The 15,967-nt window shown below is 41.7% G+C and overlaps 1 protein-coding gene across 4 annotated transcripts in view; it reads left to right on the top strand.

The window, feature by feature from the left end:
* Positions 1-15,967, top strand: part of myom1b (myomesin 1b) — a 50,113-nt gene that overhangs the window by 29,333 nt on the left and 4,813 nt on the right. For all 4 annotated transcript variants that reach the window (XM_083778017.1, XM_083778019.1, XM_083778018.1 and 1 more), the window contains 13 exons: positions 5,649-5,845; positions 7,124-7,250; positions 7,750-7,934; positions 8,806-8,920; positions 9,534-9,693; positions 10,122-10,228; positions 11,899-11,943; positions 12,415-12,551; positions 13,036-13,180; positions 13,620-13,679; positions 13,768-13,835; positions 14,185-14,298; positions 15,730-15,817. In XM_083778017.1, the coding sequence (XP_083634143.1) occupies positions 5,649-5,845; positions 7,124-7,250; positions 7,750-7,934; positions 8,806-8,920; positions 9,534-9,693; positions 10,122-10,228; positions 11,899-11,943; positions 12,415-12,551; positions 13,036-13,180; positions 13,620-13,679; positions 13,768-13,835; positions 14,185-14,298; positions 15,730-15,817 (1,548 nt within the window). The remainder of the gene's footprint in view (positions 1-5,648; positions 5,846-7,123; positions 7,251-7,749; positions 7,935-8,805; positions 8,921-9,533; positions 9,694-10,121; positions 10,229-11,898; positions 11,944-12,414; positions 12,552-13,035; positions 13,181-13,619; positions 13,680-13,767; positions 13,836-14,184; positions 14,299-15,729; positions 15,818-15,967) is intronic.

The following is a 15,967-nucleotide window of genomic DNA, read 5'->3' as shown; positions in this document are numbered from 1 at the left end:
ATTACACTGACAACAAGTCACAAAGCAATGCGTCGATCAGTGTGTTCAGGTTTTGTTACACACCAATGGCTGTAAGTGGATATAATAGGCTATCTTTTTCCCTTTCTCTTCCTCCCTCCCCCTCTTAATTGTCTCTCTCACGAGTCGCTCTCTCTTTCTCACTCTGATCAAGTTCTGCGTTGACGTCACACACACAACAGACATCAGGCATGTCCATATTTGACCCACATACGTCAGTAGTGTGATGTCGGGCACAGCCCTATATGGGCCCTATATGGGCCATTCATCCAAACAGAAAAGTCCTCTCTAATTATATTAAACTGTAGTGAAAGCTTGAATTATCCTCTTTCAATCTGTACTGTGTTTGTTTCATAAAAATCCACCGTAGGTCATAAAATACAGTAGAACACAAGTTCACTCAAACACCTCACGAGAACACCTAGTGTTTGAATTCTAAACACCTATATGACTGACTTTGATTGTAAAAACTAAACACGTGTTATGTGTATAAAAAGTGTTACTGGCGATTAAACATGTTCTTCTGTTTATAATCTAAACACTGTGACACGTTTAAAAAGTGTTACAAATAAGTGTTTATAACCAAAACGCTTGGGTTTAGTGTGTACTTCCTGTCAAGAAATTCCTTGCATGTGATTTTTTTGAGTGGTGCAACCACTCCAAGGAACAGCAATGTCCGTGTTCACCCGCCTATGTGACGTTAACCCACCTATGTGACTGTGAGCACGAGTATGACAATTAGTACCAGTAGGGGCGCTGTTTGCCAGAAACAGAGAGAGATAGTGCTGCACTTTGGCTGCTAATGAGAGAGAGAGAGAGAGAGAGAGAGAGAGTGAAAGAGAGAGAGAGAGAGGGGAGGGGGGGGGGGTGAAAGAGGGGAGTTGCACCACTCAGTTCACACGGGTGTTGGAGTTTGGAAGCGCTCGTTGAATATCACTCAACGGCCCATGCGTACCACCTGTCGGACGAATGGGCTGTCTATGGGAAGTATCATCAGGTATCATATAGCCAGCTTTCTGTGTCTGTGTGTACCACGGATTTGAGGATACAAAGTGAGGACAGAAAAGTGAGGACGCGAGTGTGATTTTATTTATTTATAATTGGTAATCCTCCAGACAGTCAGTGATAATATACATAGATACAGAAGATAGATAGATAGACTACATGAAACAGAGCAATAGTACTACTAAGTCTTTCTCGGGCCTGCATGATCTCCTCTTACGTATGCATTCCAACTGATCCCTGCATTCATGTTGCTCCATTTTGTCTCCCTGCACTGACCAACACAGCTAATGCTTTAGTCGCATGCCAATCTACAAGCTCACAATCGTCATACAGTACAACAAAGTATCAGGCTTCTCTGGACAGCTTTGTGCTCCTTCCCCTAAGGAACTCTATGTATTCCTAAGTATGCACAGAACAGAAAGAACACAAACAGAGTTTAACTAGTTCAAAATTCTTGCTATGGTAACTATTAAGCGTCTTTTTTGGCTATTACACTAATATGTAATATGTTCATATTTTCAGTTTAACTTTAAACATCAAATGTATTGAAATTCATGATTCTTAAAGTTAGCGTTTTACACACACTCACGCGCGCACACACACGCACACGCGTGCACACACACACACACACACACACACACACACACACACACACACACACACACACACACACACACACACACACACACACACACACACACAGTCACAGTCACACACACACACACACACACACACACACACACACACACACACACACACACACACACACACACAGTCACACACACAGTCACACACACACACACACACACACACACACACACACACACACACACACATACACGCAAATTGACTTCCATGCTTCATGTGCCCGTCGCCTTGTCATAAACCCTAATTGTCCATGGTTACACCATAGCCATCCTCTTACTTAGTACCTCATAAGGTGAGCATGATGTAATTAAGAGAGAAATGGCTGCGGTGTAGTCTATGGTGCCAAGCGACATCCTGCCATAGATGTCACTTGATAATCCTGTCTTCATGCCTCACATCATCAGATGAAGACATTGTATTGTATTTGATATCGTCGCTGTCGGGCGGAAACCTCATATGTCCAACAGCGTTCCTTTGTTATTATAATTTTTTTCCCAAACGACTCAAACTAGTGAAAATATAGTTCAGGAAATCTATGGAAAATACAGGATCAACCTCAAACTAATTGCAAAAAAACAAACTCAGCTGATTTTGTATCTTCAATATATCCTGAATAACAGAAAAAAAGTTGCCTGGAATTGTCTGAGGGGAAAGTTTAGAATATGGCCTGTACAGTATGACCACCATAGACATCCTATAAGGCAAATCATTTCTAGATTTCCTTTTGCTTTAAGTAGCATGTGACATGTCAAACTAGGGGGTTTTCATGATGCTGATCCAGGTGTTAGTTTTGCACAAAAAAATCCTTGGGCTAATAGCCGTCATCACAAATGTGATGAGGTCATCACATTTGGGTGGCTATGGCCAAGTGTTTCATTTTCTAAACTTCCCCTCAGACAATTCCAGGCAACTTTTTGTCTGTTATCCAGGATATATTGAAGATAAAAAATCAGCTTAATACTGGACTATAGCCGATCTACAAGCTCACAACGCCTCGTAGTGCGAGGTGTTGTGAGCTTGTAGATCGGCTATTTCACTGCTATAGTGTGACACTTTCGTAGGATGAAGTAGGACATAAATCTAAGAAAAGGGGATATGAGGTTTCTGCCCGACACTAACGATATGTTGCTATGAATGATAATATTTTCTTTCTTCTTCTGCTTGTTCTCTTTCCTAATGTAGCTCTTGAATGGTGTGCGATTTACAAATGAAGCTGTCTTGGTGAACGGATCCGAAAAGTGCCCGTCTAAAATAGCCCCTCTTTTGCTTTTTCTCTCTTGCTATAAAACTCCTGTAGGGGGCGGTATTCATCACGGTGTGTTGCCGGAGATGGGGCCGGGGGTTTACGTGGGTGGACTAACCGAGCACGGGCCAGCACACTGCTGGACGGGCACGCATGCGACCGTCCAGTACCCCCCCACCCCTGACACTATGACCAACAACAAGCCCAGGGCTCAAACTGACACTGTGACATGGGCAGGGGCCAGGCCCAAGGGTCCGGGCCTCTCAGAGTCTGTGACCGGCGCGGTGGAGGGTAAATGCAAGGAGGTGGCCAAGAGAGGCAGCGTGACCTTCGCCCCCGACCTTGTCACGGTGGTGGGGAATGACTCGGTCACAGACTCCATGTCAGGCTCTAGTTCTGAGCCGCTTAATAACCGCACTGTCAGGGACAAGCCCTCCTTAGCCCAGGTCAAGGATCAGGCTGCTGTAGGCACATCAGCCACAGCAGAGCCCCTGGCCGACGGCGGACAAGCACGTAAGTTGCCGGTAGACGGCGGTTCCGCTAAACAGGGGAAAGAGATGCCCGGGATGGACTCCAAAGGTGAGAACAAGTGTCCACCAGACGCCAAACCCCCCTTCTTCATCAAATCTGAGAAAATAAATACTACTTTGACATGTAATCGCTCTATATATCCCTTTACTTCCCTTAAATCTGTCTTCACTTTTTTCCCCTTTTGTCTTCTAAGAGCAATGTCTGTCTAGGTATACTGTACCGATTTGGGAAGTTTGACTTTTTCATATTCACATGCAGGGAAGTTGCATAAAATATAAGTAGTGGATATTCAGCCATTGGACCCTCTGCAAATTACATTAAATCAAATTAATTGTCCTGGTCCCTGGGGCAATCACACTTACAGGTTGATTGCAGATTGAGAATATAATTAGGTTAAGTTTAGTTATGGTTATGTGTATTATGGGTTTGATGATCCCGACATCTTAGGACGTTTGCTTCACCAATTCCGTCTGACAGCTTAATATCCACTGCCTAATATATAATGTAATTAAGTACTGGACTGTTAGGCCTGTTTTTCAAAGGTAAGTCACTGTCAAACAACAGTTAAGATTAGCTTTAACAGTCACATCCTTTAGATGTGTTGCTGGCCACCACATCACTGTCGCACAGCCTCACTGTATTAACTGTCTTGATGAATTGAATACACAGGACCACAATGGAAACCATCCCCACAGGGCCTTTTGTGTTGTCCTGTTAACAATCATTGTAAAATCGTACCGCTGTACTATTTGCAAGCTGTTAAAAAAAGTATTCAATCAATCAATCAATCTACTATCCCCAATATACTATCTACTATCCTAACTACTATCCCTTAACTTAAGGCTGGCTCCTTTAGAGGACCAATCAGAGCACATTAATACACATGCTATGACACAGCAGCAGGAGCCAGCCAATCACAACCCTGCCCTTGACAAAGTGGGTCATCAAACCACAACATGAACTGAGGACGCGTGGCCTGAACCTTTTTGTGATGTAGGCTACCCTATCAAGCCCCTCACATCCTTCGGCCATGCCCCTTTCCCTAAATAGGGGCGAATATCAGAGACCTGTGACTATTCCGTTCGCATTCAACAGGCTAATTTAATTGATAAATCGGCATAGAGCTCAAACCTTTTTAATTATAACTCTGAGAGTGTACAAATGGAACCAAATGGATCCTTCCATTTGTACACTCTCAGAGTTACAGACCATTTGTACCTTCACTTTGAGAGCCACTGCAATAATATTTATGCAATATTGTCTGCAAAATTGAATTGTATGTAAAAATGTAATCAGTGTTTATCAAACATTATACTGAAGGCCAACATTATATAGATTTTATTTTTTTAATATAGGAATTGTTAAAGGGAACCGTTAAGGTACCAGACCATTATGAAGGAATCGTTAAGGAACCGTAACCGTTATCATTCTAAATGATCCCAACCCTAATTAATTATCATCACTTCAGTCATTATGATATTAGCATTACTATGCAAATTACAGTGGAATAAAAAGGGTCAAAGGTTTACAAAGCAGTTCAATTATGTGGTTTGATAAAAGTCAGGTTATATTATAAGTTATATATAAGTATTGGCATATATAAGTATATATATAAGTATATAAGTATTGGCTATTTATTACTGTCTTCATAATACATATGAGAAATACTGTGACTGTGACAGTGACAGTTCTTGCAGTGAAATGGAAAAGTTAATGGAACACTGAAGCTACTGTACATATATTAAGTAAAGTTATGATGCTTAGTGTTAGGGCTGGGTAAAATATCAATATTATATTGATATTGGGATAGATATCGGATGTCTCAGATGTTGGATATCGTTATAAAATGACATGGCATTGTCTTTTTCTTGGTTTTAAAGGCCTGAATGTTCTACCTCTATGTTTTGCCTTTACCCAGTTATTATATAGGCAAGAAGAAGAAAAAGTCATTGTCAAAATATTTTTGTGAAAGCCCCAATCTCACAAATCTCAAAAAATTGTCACAATATCAGTATTGAGGTATTTGATAAAACAAAACAAAACATGTTGTCTTTAACTCTCAGCCCTGAACATGAAATGCATTATTATGGTAAATCCTTTCAAACAATGATTAAAGCTTCAGTCTCACATTACGTCATACTGATAATGTCATAATTGTATCATCATCATGGTGTTAATGCGTGTCCCCTCCACTGTACCCCAGCAACGCCTACCCCTCCCTATGGAATCAGCGTGCTGGAGTGCGTGCGTGACTCCATGGTGCTGGCGTGGAAGCAGCCCACGTCCATTGGCGGCGCCGACATCACCGGCTACTTTGTGGATTACCGCGAGGTCATCGACAAAGTGGTGGGGAAGTGGCACGAGGCCAACATCAAGGCTGTCAGCGACAGAGCCTACAGGGTGAGTCACACATGCTAAGCATTTTTGAGCCCCTCCAATGCATGGCTTTCCGATATGACGTCATGTGGCAGCCAAGTCTATGGACTTCTTTTGTGTGGCTTTCACCTTTATTTTTTTATATTTTTTATAGAGGGATAGACCGTATCGGACAGGAAATGGGGAGAGAGATGGGGGGGGTGGCATGCAGTAAAGGCCTCAGGATCGGGAGTCGAACCCGCGGCACACTGCCAGACTGGATTACCAGTTTGTTTAGGATAGTTTGATGAAATGTTTTGCCAATGCCTCGCTGATATAAGTACATCTTATAATACATTTATTTCATTTTTCACAAAAGATCTGGGCGCCCCTCACTTCACAGTCACATGAGTGTGATTTTTCACACCAAGGACCCACAAGTACATTTTGTATTTGGCCGGAGACCCCCACCTGAAAATATTTTGTGCCAGGGGGACACCCATACAAGTTCTGAGTTGGATTTACAAGCTCACAGTGAGCACTTTGGTTCAACAGATTTAGCTGGGTGTCCCCCGGACACCACTTTTCTAATAGAACCACTGTTCTAATGTTCTAATACCCTCTGATGCAGTGCTTCCCAAACCTCTGTAGCTCGAGACCCAAAGGAGAAATTTGATAAACTAGTTTATTTTGCGAAACGTCTTTTTTATGGCATTTCTTTGGATGTTTTATGTACAACATTCTTTTGGAAAATCTTTTAGGGCCACGCCCCTCAGAACATACACGACTTCATGGTAATTTAATTTAATTTAAATAAATGGGACCATAATTTTCCAAAAGAATATTATGACATGAGAAATTAGACTTTAAACTAGTGACTGGAAGCAGAAAGTATTCATTTTTTTTTTAAGATTTATTTATTGATAATGCAGATTTCATTTAAATTTTCATTTACAACAATGAATTACAGAATCATGTTTTTTTTTTTTTTTTTAAACAAGACAAGACAAAGCAGAAAGTATTCATGACCATGTTTATTTAGGTAATACAGTCTAGGTGAAGTTGGGCCCAAATACATGGACTTCTATGGAGATATGGGTTTTTTTGGGCCCAATGACAGCCATTATATGAACTTTCAGGAAGTCCCGATTTCCTTAGTGGCTTCACAAAATATCTGTCTGACTGCCCCCCTGGTCCCGACCCACTCTTTGGGAAACTCTGATGTGTGTCAGCTTCACGTTGATCCATTCAGAGGTTGGAAGAAAAAATATACTTTGATGCTTTGACGCCTGCATGTGTCTGTCTGTCCGTCTGTCTGTCCAGGTGGCTGACCTGAAGGAGAACCACAAGTATCAGTTCCAGGTGAGAGCCGCCAACATGGCCGGTGTGGGCATCCCCTCTCTGCCCAGTGACACCTTCCTGTGTGAGGAGTGGACCATCGCTGTGCCAGGTGGGTACTGGCTGCTACCAGTGGCTGTTGTCTTTGGTTTCATAATACATACAGTAAACCATAGTGAGCACAAGCACACATATACAGTAGACGCATGTGGGCACGCAGGTGACACACACAACCACACGCACACGCACACACACACACACACACACACCCACACACACACACACACACACACACAAACACACACACACACACACACACACACACACACACACACACACACACACACACATTGTATATCGTTGCTGTCGGGCAGAAACCCCCTACTGAAGCAGATCCACAAGCTCGAAATGCGACTACTTTTGCTGTGTTTGAAATTGAATCCTGAAAAGTAAGTAACAGTTTTGGACATACAGTATGAGGTTTCCACCTGACAGAGACGATATACTGCACAATATACAGTACTGTACTGTATATGAATGATCTGCAATGTCATAGCATTCATCTCAACACCGACATGCGTTCTGCTCTCTGTCTCTGACGGAACACACAGGACCGCCTCATGATCTGCAGATCAGGGAGGTGCGCGGAGACTCCATGACGTTGTTGTTCAAACCCCCCGTGTACCAGGGTCGCGACCCCATCAACGGCTTCTACATTGACATCAAGGAGGCGGAGGCTCCGTTCGAGGCCTGGAGAGGAGTCAACGACAAGGCCACCGAGAAGAGCTTCCTGAAGGTCACTGCCCTCCTCCCCCAATCCATTGTCCTCCGGTCCACAGCAACAGCAGCTGTGTCATCTAAACTAGTGGTTCCAGTGTGTGTGTGATTTGCCAGCTCACATGTAGAAGATAAACGGCTATTTGCACTTTCTTAGGTAATATTTTACCATTTGGCCATCTTTTGAAGTACCGGTAATCTTTTATTTTATTTTATTTTATTTTTTATTAGAAAGGTCTTAAAAGTCCTTAAATATGGAGGCTATCCGTGTGACATCTTTGTACTTAGTTATTCGGGAACGCTTACTGAGTGGGAAAAAAACTACTTTCTACCCATGACATGACAGCCCACACACCCAAACAGAAAAGTCCTGTTTGTATTAAACAACGTTAAACTCACCAACATTGCAGCTGTACAAAATGCTTGAATTATCCTCAAAAGTTATCTACAAAGTTTTTATTTCATAAAAATCCATAAGAAATTCCGGGTGTCAGGGTTTGGAAGCGCTCGTTTTCAATGACGCAATGTCCTGCTTCCCCCTGCATTAAGTGCAATTGAGAAACAGGTGGTACGCTTATACTATATGTTGGTTTGTTTACTGTTTTCGTATGGGGTCCATTTGTGCACTCTTAAGGTCCTTTCAGACAGGGAGCGAGTGACGCTGGCGTTGTTCTCTCCGCACATCAAAAATAAACGCACGTCTCTCTTTGAAAATGAATTACTCTGCTCGTCAGTCACTCCCTGTCTGAAAAGACCTTTCATGATTACAGACCTGTAAGCGTCCATTTAGTTCCTAAAAACAATATAAGTCATTTACTTGGGGACCCTAGGGGTCGCCTGAACCCACTTTGAGAGCCACAGGTCCAAACAATGTTATCTTTCATCCACAGATTAAGAATCTGAAGGAGGGAGAATCGTATGTGTTCCGTGTGCGTGCACAGAATAAGGCTGGTGTCGGCAAGACCTCTGAAACCACAGAGTCAGTCCTGGCCCAGACAAAACCAGGTATGAAGAGGTTCAGAATATATGTGAAAGCCACCATTATGATGATAAGGATGATGATGATGACCATAGTAGTAGTAGTAGTAATAGTAGGCCTAGTAGTAGTTGTAGGAGCCATAATGTGATCTATATGTGTTTTGAGTATGAGTCACGTTAATGGACAGATTGGGCACTGCACTGGTAGTGGTGGTGGGCGTGATCACTGGGGCTGGGCGCTGCCACGCTAATAACTACACAGCGTTTACCTGGCACTAGAGTTGAGGAACTTGGACGGAGAGGGGGTGAGCTGGGAGTCGACATTTTCTGTTGACCGCAACAACGCATCTTAACATCCGGTAGTATATAATAGTTAGCTGGGAACTGTTGTATCTTACCTGTGCTGCGGAGAAGAATAAATTGTCAAACTGACAGCTTGGACTGGATCTGATTCCTTTGCGTGCGCGTCATACAAGTGTCTCTTATACTCTCATGCTTAGTTCCTCGGCTCACGGCTTTTGAACAGCCTACAGCCGCAACAGTAGTACTGTGGTAGCAGCAAAATTCTATTTTGTTATTATTAAATACGGTATATTGAGATGTATGTAGAGTATGTATGTCAACTTTCTTGGCATTTCAGGCACCAAGGAGATCGTTGTGGAAGTTGATGATGACGGTGTGGTATCTCTGAACTTTGAGTGCGGTGAGGTCACAGGAGACTCTGCATTCGTGTGGTCAAAAAATTATGTGGACATCACAGAAGAATCAACCAGAGTCAGCATCACGAGCACCAAGGGAAAGTGAGTTTGTGAGTTTGTTGCTACTTGTGTAGCAACAAGTGAGTTTGTTGCTACTTTAGTATTCATGGAGACTCTTCAGTCAGCATTGAAGCTTATTGTCTCCGTCATGTGGAAACCTAATATGTTTTTCAGGATTCATATAAGAAAATAACAAGTAGCAGATCTGCAAGCTTGAAATGTCGCCGCATACAGATCTGCTACTTTTGTAGTATGATTGATTAAGATAGGAGATAAGAGGTTTCAGCCCCACAGCTACGATATACTTCAGCATACAAATAGTTAAAATAGCAAATCTACAAGCTGTGAGCTTGTACAGTAGCTATTTTAGGGAGGAAAAAAGGCAATTGTTACTGAAAATATTTCCCTCTAATGACATGCCCAAAATAGGGACTCCAGGCGTAACGTGTGCTGTATCATCATCCCCATAGGTCCAAGCTGGCTTTTGCGTCTCCTGATTTGGAGGACGTTGGACTTTACGCCTGTTTCGTTACTCACACCGATGGTGCTTCTGCCAGCTACTCTCTGTCAGATGAGGGTATGTACAGCAGTATTAGTAGGACTCGTCTAATGTGGTATTGGAACTCTCTTCTGTCAGTCAGATGAGGGTACTGTATGTACACAGCACTATTATTAGGACTAGTCTAATGTGGCATTGGAACTCTGCCAGAGACGACGGTATGTCTAGCAGTGTTAGTGGTAGCAGTAGTAATGTAATAAGGTATTAAAACTAGCCCCACGATAGGGCCTTTCTGTGTGGAGTTAGCATGTTCTCCCCGTGTCCCCTAGGGTAGATACCCTCACAAAAACATGCCGTAATCCTGGTCTCTAAAACTACCTCCCCCTGGCCAGCCGGGGCGCCTGATGGAGGGGAAAGGAACTGGTCGGAATAACGTGTCCCTTCCACGCGCTACGTCCGGCCGGGGAAATTCCCCTCTGTCAGGTGAAAAGAAGCAGCTTGGACTCCTCATGCATAGAAGGAGGCATGAGGTCAGTCCGCTGCCCCCCCAGGTTGGCAGAGGAAGTGTAGCGCCCAGGATTACATTAGATAATTGGCACTGGGTGAAAAGAAAACTGGGTTACAAAATCGTGGGATAAAACTTTAGAAAAAAGAAAAAAAAATAGCCCCACACATCCACCCACCACAATCTGGTCTCGACTGCGAAAACCTTAATAAATTAAGTAATGACCACACAACGAACACGTCCATAGATTAAGTTAGGTCGCGGATATGTACGGTAATTAAGTTCTGTAACACATTTACCGCCAATACTTGTAGAATCCTGTTACGTTTCCCCAGTACATATATTATGTATTCCATTTCAAATCTAAGTATTGGCAGTAAATATGTTACGTATTTGGCAATTCTACGCACGTTTTCATTGTGTGGTCATTAATTATCCATTGTACGATTTGCTAATGAGAGCGTGTTGCCCACCACGAACCAAATCGGGTAGTACTGTACACTTTGTAGTTACTGAGGTGTTATAGTCTACTTGCCAGCCCATAGAGCCCCATTGTGAACCCGGACATTTTGAGTACCCTAATGTTAGAAATGTTGAGTATGGGTCCCCAGCATTTAAATACTGCTGGATGCTAACTTGCATATATGATGGGCAATTTTAATAATAATTAGCACAATATACTGGGGGGCCTTTAACATCTAATATAAGGCAACATTTTCAAAGTTTCATTATGCTTTAAGTACTGTAGCATGGGACGGGTCAAACTAGGGGGTTTTCATGATTCTGAATCCATTGCAAGAATTTGTTTTGCATGAATAGCTGTCATCACAAATATGATGAGGTCAGCACATTTGGGTGTTTAAAGTGGCTATAGCCAAATTTTGCCCAAGGAGTGATTTTGTGCAAAACTAATGCTTGCAATGGAAATGGAAATGAAAATTTGAAAATGTTGCCTCATATAGGATGTTAATGGTACCCCAGCTTATTATGCTAATTGTGAAAATTGCCCAACATATGCAAGTTAGCATCCGGCAGTTTCTAAATGCTGGGGACCCATACTCAACATTTCTAACATAAAACCTTAGCGTACTCAAAATGTCTGGGTTCTCAAAATGTCCAGGTTCACATTCTGGCAAGTATTATTATGGTACAAGGCAGTGAAAAGAATGATCTGCCCTTCACAATATGTGACAGTGTATTTATTGTCTTTTGCTAACAGCACTTATTTTACCATTTTTTACAGAGTTGAAAAAGTTGCTGGTGATCAGTCATGACCACAAGTTCCCCGGTGAGTATCCCCACACTTGAGTTCCACTTCTCCTTTCGTTGAATGTGTCCCAGGTAGCGATGGGACGATATGAAAATACATTATTGTGGCAAAAATAATTGCAATTATCGAACTTCCCTATTCTGGGGGGGGGGGGGGGATCTACAAGCTCACAATGCGTTGTAACGTGTTCCCCGCTATTCTTCGATTCGCTATTTTTGGCAAATCGATTTGTGTAGCCTACAGTGAAATAGGAGCATACTCCTTACAGATCCGTTTTATCACATATAGTGGGTTCAAGTGGTACTGAATTTGCAGCTCAACAAGTGGGCAATTTCAAGATAAATTTAAATCTCTGCGATTATTGCGAGTGTTTTTTTGTATCATGATAAAATGATAATAATGATTAACGTCCCATTCCTAGTTCAGAGTCTACCTTTTCTTCATATTTGTTGAAACTAACCCCACTGTGCTCCATCTTCTTCTTTCCAGTTATTCCCTTGAAGACAGAGCTGGTGGTGGAACTACAGGAGAAAGGCAGAGTTCGTTTCTGGCTCCAGGCAGAGAAGATATCGGCTAACGCTAATATCGACTATGTGTTCAACAACAAAGTTGTCTCCCCGGGAGAGGTCCGTCCGAGAGTATCAAAGGAATATCCATAACCTAGAGCTCTGTTGATGCTTTTAAGAGAGGACTAAAGAATTTCCTTTTTAAGAAAGCATTGCTTGCTTCCTTCTTTTTTCATAGTTTTTAGGTTGTTTTATGCAGATATTTTATTTTACTTTGTATTCTGTACTGTAACACTTTGAATTTTTTTTCAAATGTAATGTGCAGTAGATACTTCTGGTCTGCTTTTTCCCCCCTCTACACCAAACCTCTTTGCCAAAAATAGAAGATCTACAACCTCACAAGTTGTGGGCTTGTGCATCTTCTATTTTCGGCAAACGTTCCCTGAATAGGGATGCTCAAGTGGTTAATGTAAAAAACTGATTTGGGGTGCCCCCTTATAACTCTGAGGACCTCTAAGGCTCTGAGGACCCCTGATCTAAGCATCGCCAATAAATATGAGAGTCAAACCTGTAAAACATGTTTGTTGTTGATGTTGTTTTGCAGAAATACAAGATGAACTTTGACAAGAACACGGGCGTGATTGAGATGATCATGGAGACTCTGACCCCAGCAGACGAGGGAACCTTCACCTTCAAGATGCTGGATGGGAAAGCCACCGCCCAGTCCAGCTTGGTGCTGATTGGAGATGGTAATGCTCACCTGTCACAATCTCACTCAACTTTCAATACTGCTAGATGACCATTTGTTGTGCTGTCTCTGTGGTATATAGTCAATGTCAACTCATTTCGAGGTAAAGGGTGACTTGATGTACTCTCGCGTGCGTTTACTTACACAGTTGTGTATTTGTTTATTATTAATAAGAAAAGCTATTTAAATTATTTCATTAAATTTTTGGTATTACAGTTACAAAACATGCCATTCAGTAAAACAGACCTCAATACATCACAGTTGCACTAAATTTACAATTCAGCACTAGGAGGCAGTAAAAGCACTCTATAAACAGTACACAACAAACCGTCCCTAGGATTCAATAAAAAAATTAAATACCAGACAAATATTAGCACAACAAATTAGTTACATTTCATCACAAGAACCAAACATCAACTGTTTTCTTTTTTTACTTCCAGTGTTCAAGCAACTGCAGAAGGAATCAGAATTCCAGAGGAAAGAATGGCACAGGAAGCAAGGTATGACACATCACAATGGCATTTATTTATTTTCCATAGCATTAAGTGTATATAAACCATAAATTAATGACTGCTTTTCGTGTCACAGGGCCTCACTTTATTGAGTACATGAGTTACGAGGTGACCGCAGAATGCTGTGTAATTCTGAAATGCAAGGTGAGAGGTTTATCAAAATGTTTTGTGCTGTATAAGTATAATGCTTTATTGAAGAATATTTACTATCATTCTGTCAAACCTTAACCCATTAAGACCGATTCTATAAATTACTTTTAATTCAATGGTTCTCAAAGTTTTTTGTGCCAAGGACCCCCCCCCCTCCCCCCTGATGAGAAGATTTATGTTCTAAATGATTATTATTATTATTATTTTTATATAGCAGATGTACAAGCTTGCAGCACAGCACAAAGAGATGTGCTGTGAGCTTGTAATATATATATACACTATAAATCTAAAATGATACAGATGCTTTTCCGGATAGAAAAGTAACATTACTGCCTTTCTAAAGGTCGGCAACATCAAGAAGGACACCGTTGCCAAGTGGACCAAAGATGGCCATGAGATCAAGTCGGACGCGAACCTAACTTTCACAGAGGGAGTTCTGAATCTGGAGATCGCTCAGGTATAGGGAGATAAGGAGCAGTAGAAGGTTTTGTGTGAAACTGTGCGTATACCTGTATACCTGTATATATGTGTATCTGTTTTGTACAATCGTGTAGTTAATCTGCCTTCATAAGTGTGAACTTTGTGCCATCTTTGCACATGTCCGTTGTGTTCATGTTCTTCACATGTTCTTCACACATTCATCCACACAATATAATCCTGAGCTGTAGTTATAGGTAGCTGAATTATAACTAAAGGGTTTTATAGTCCACCCTGCCTCTGTACTAGTCCATAATTGACCTTGCTGGTTGAAATGGAAAATGATCTTGTGATCACATTTATTTACCTTGTACTAGTATTAAAGGAGAATTCTGGACCAGTGCTTTTCTTACCGCAATCTGGTGTTATTATATCCAACGACCAGTGGTAGAGGCGGGAAGGAAACTAAATCCATCTAGTGCTCCTTAGCTCAGCTAGAGCATGCACGCTGGGTCATAGGCTCGTTCGCCTTTTTACAGAAGCCCCTTTGGGACAAAACACTGCAGTGCATCGTATTTGATCATTATGAAAGACAGAAGTGTCGTTTTTTTTCCTCCCAAGTGATCATAAGCGATTTAGCGTATGACCCAGTGCAGGAGCTGCAGTGCGCGCTGGATGATGTTTTTTCACCTCTACCCCTTGATATTGGATATAATAACATGAGATAATGGTAAAAAAAAAGTATTCATCTGGAATTCTCCTTTAAGTAATCATATAAAGGCTATTTTTAATACATTGTGTGACAGTCTTTATTTAATCAACTACATTTAATCCTAATTGTATCCATTGTAGGACCTAAGAATGTCCTACAGCTACATATAAATCAAACCAACCCAACACAACCAATAAAACACTGTGTCAACATTTATGTAAATGTTCCATCCTTTCTGTTTAATCTGTCTGTTTTCCTCAGTGTTCCTATTCTGTCCCTCAAAACTCATCTCAGTGTGATCGTCGTCTGTCAACGTGGCGTGATATGACATGCTAGCCTTCCAGCCTATAATATGTTCCTGTGGACATACCATAACATCACATAATATTGTTCCATTTCAGCGCGGCTCCACCGCAGCTGCTGCTGCAGACACAGACGTTTCAGCCCAATTCGACGACATAATCCGGAGGAAAATCAAAGTTGGGATCCGTTTTGTCGATGTTTTTGTTACCGTATAATGATTGATTGGCCTAGTGCGGCCATTAGTTGGTTTTGCCTGAGAGTGCTTTTATTTTTGTTTGGTGTGTTTTGTCTGTCAAGCTTTTTTGCCCTTTTGAGTCTGAGTATATAAGTGTTGTCCTGCAGCACTCATAGCAGGAGAGAAAAGCTTTGTCTTTTCTGTTAGAATTAAATCAAATATTGCTTTGAGACAACATTAGTGTCGGTTGTGACTCTACTGTATGTTGCTGTTGTTTCCAGATTACCAAGAAAGATGGTGGTGTATACGAGGTTATCTTGAAGGACGACAGAGGAACAGACAAATCCACGTTGAATTTGACAGATCAAGGTAACCTGTCAACAGTAGTATACAATGTAGTATATCGTTGCTGTCGTGCAGAAACCTCTTATCTCCAGATTTTTGTGTTCTTTTTGTGTTTTTTCATAAATTAATGTCCTACTTCATCACACTACAGCGTCACACAAAAGCATCAAGCAC

This window comes from Protomyctophum parallelum, assembly GCF_964188405.1.
Source record: "Protomyctophum parallelum genome assembly, chromosome: 12".
NCBI classification, from domain to species: domain Eukaryota; kingdom Metazoa; phylum Chordata; class Actinopteri; order Myctophiformes; family Myctophidae; genus Protomyctophum; species Protomyctophum parallelum.
This window is presented reverse-complemented; position numbering and strand designations above follow the sequence as displayed.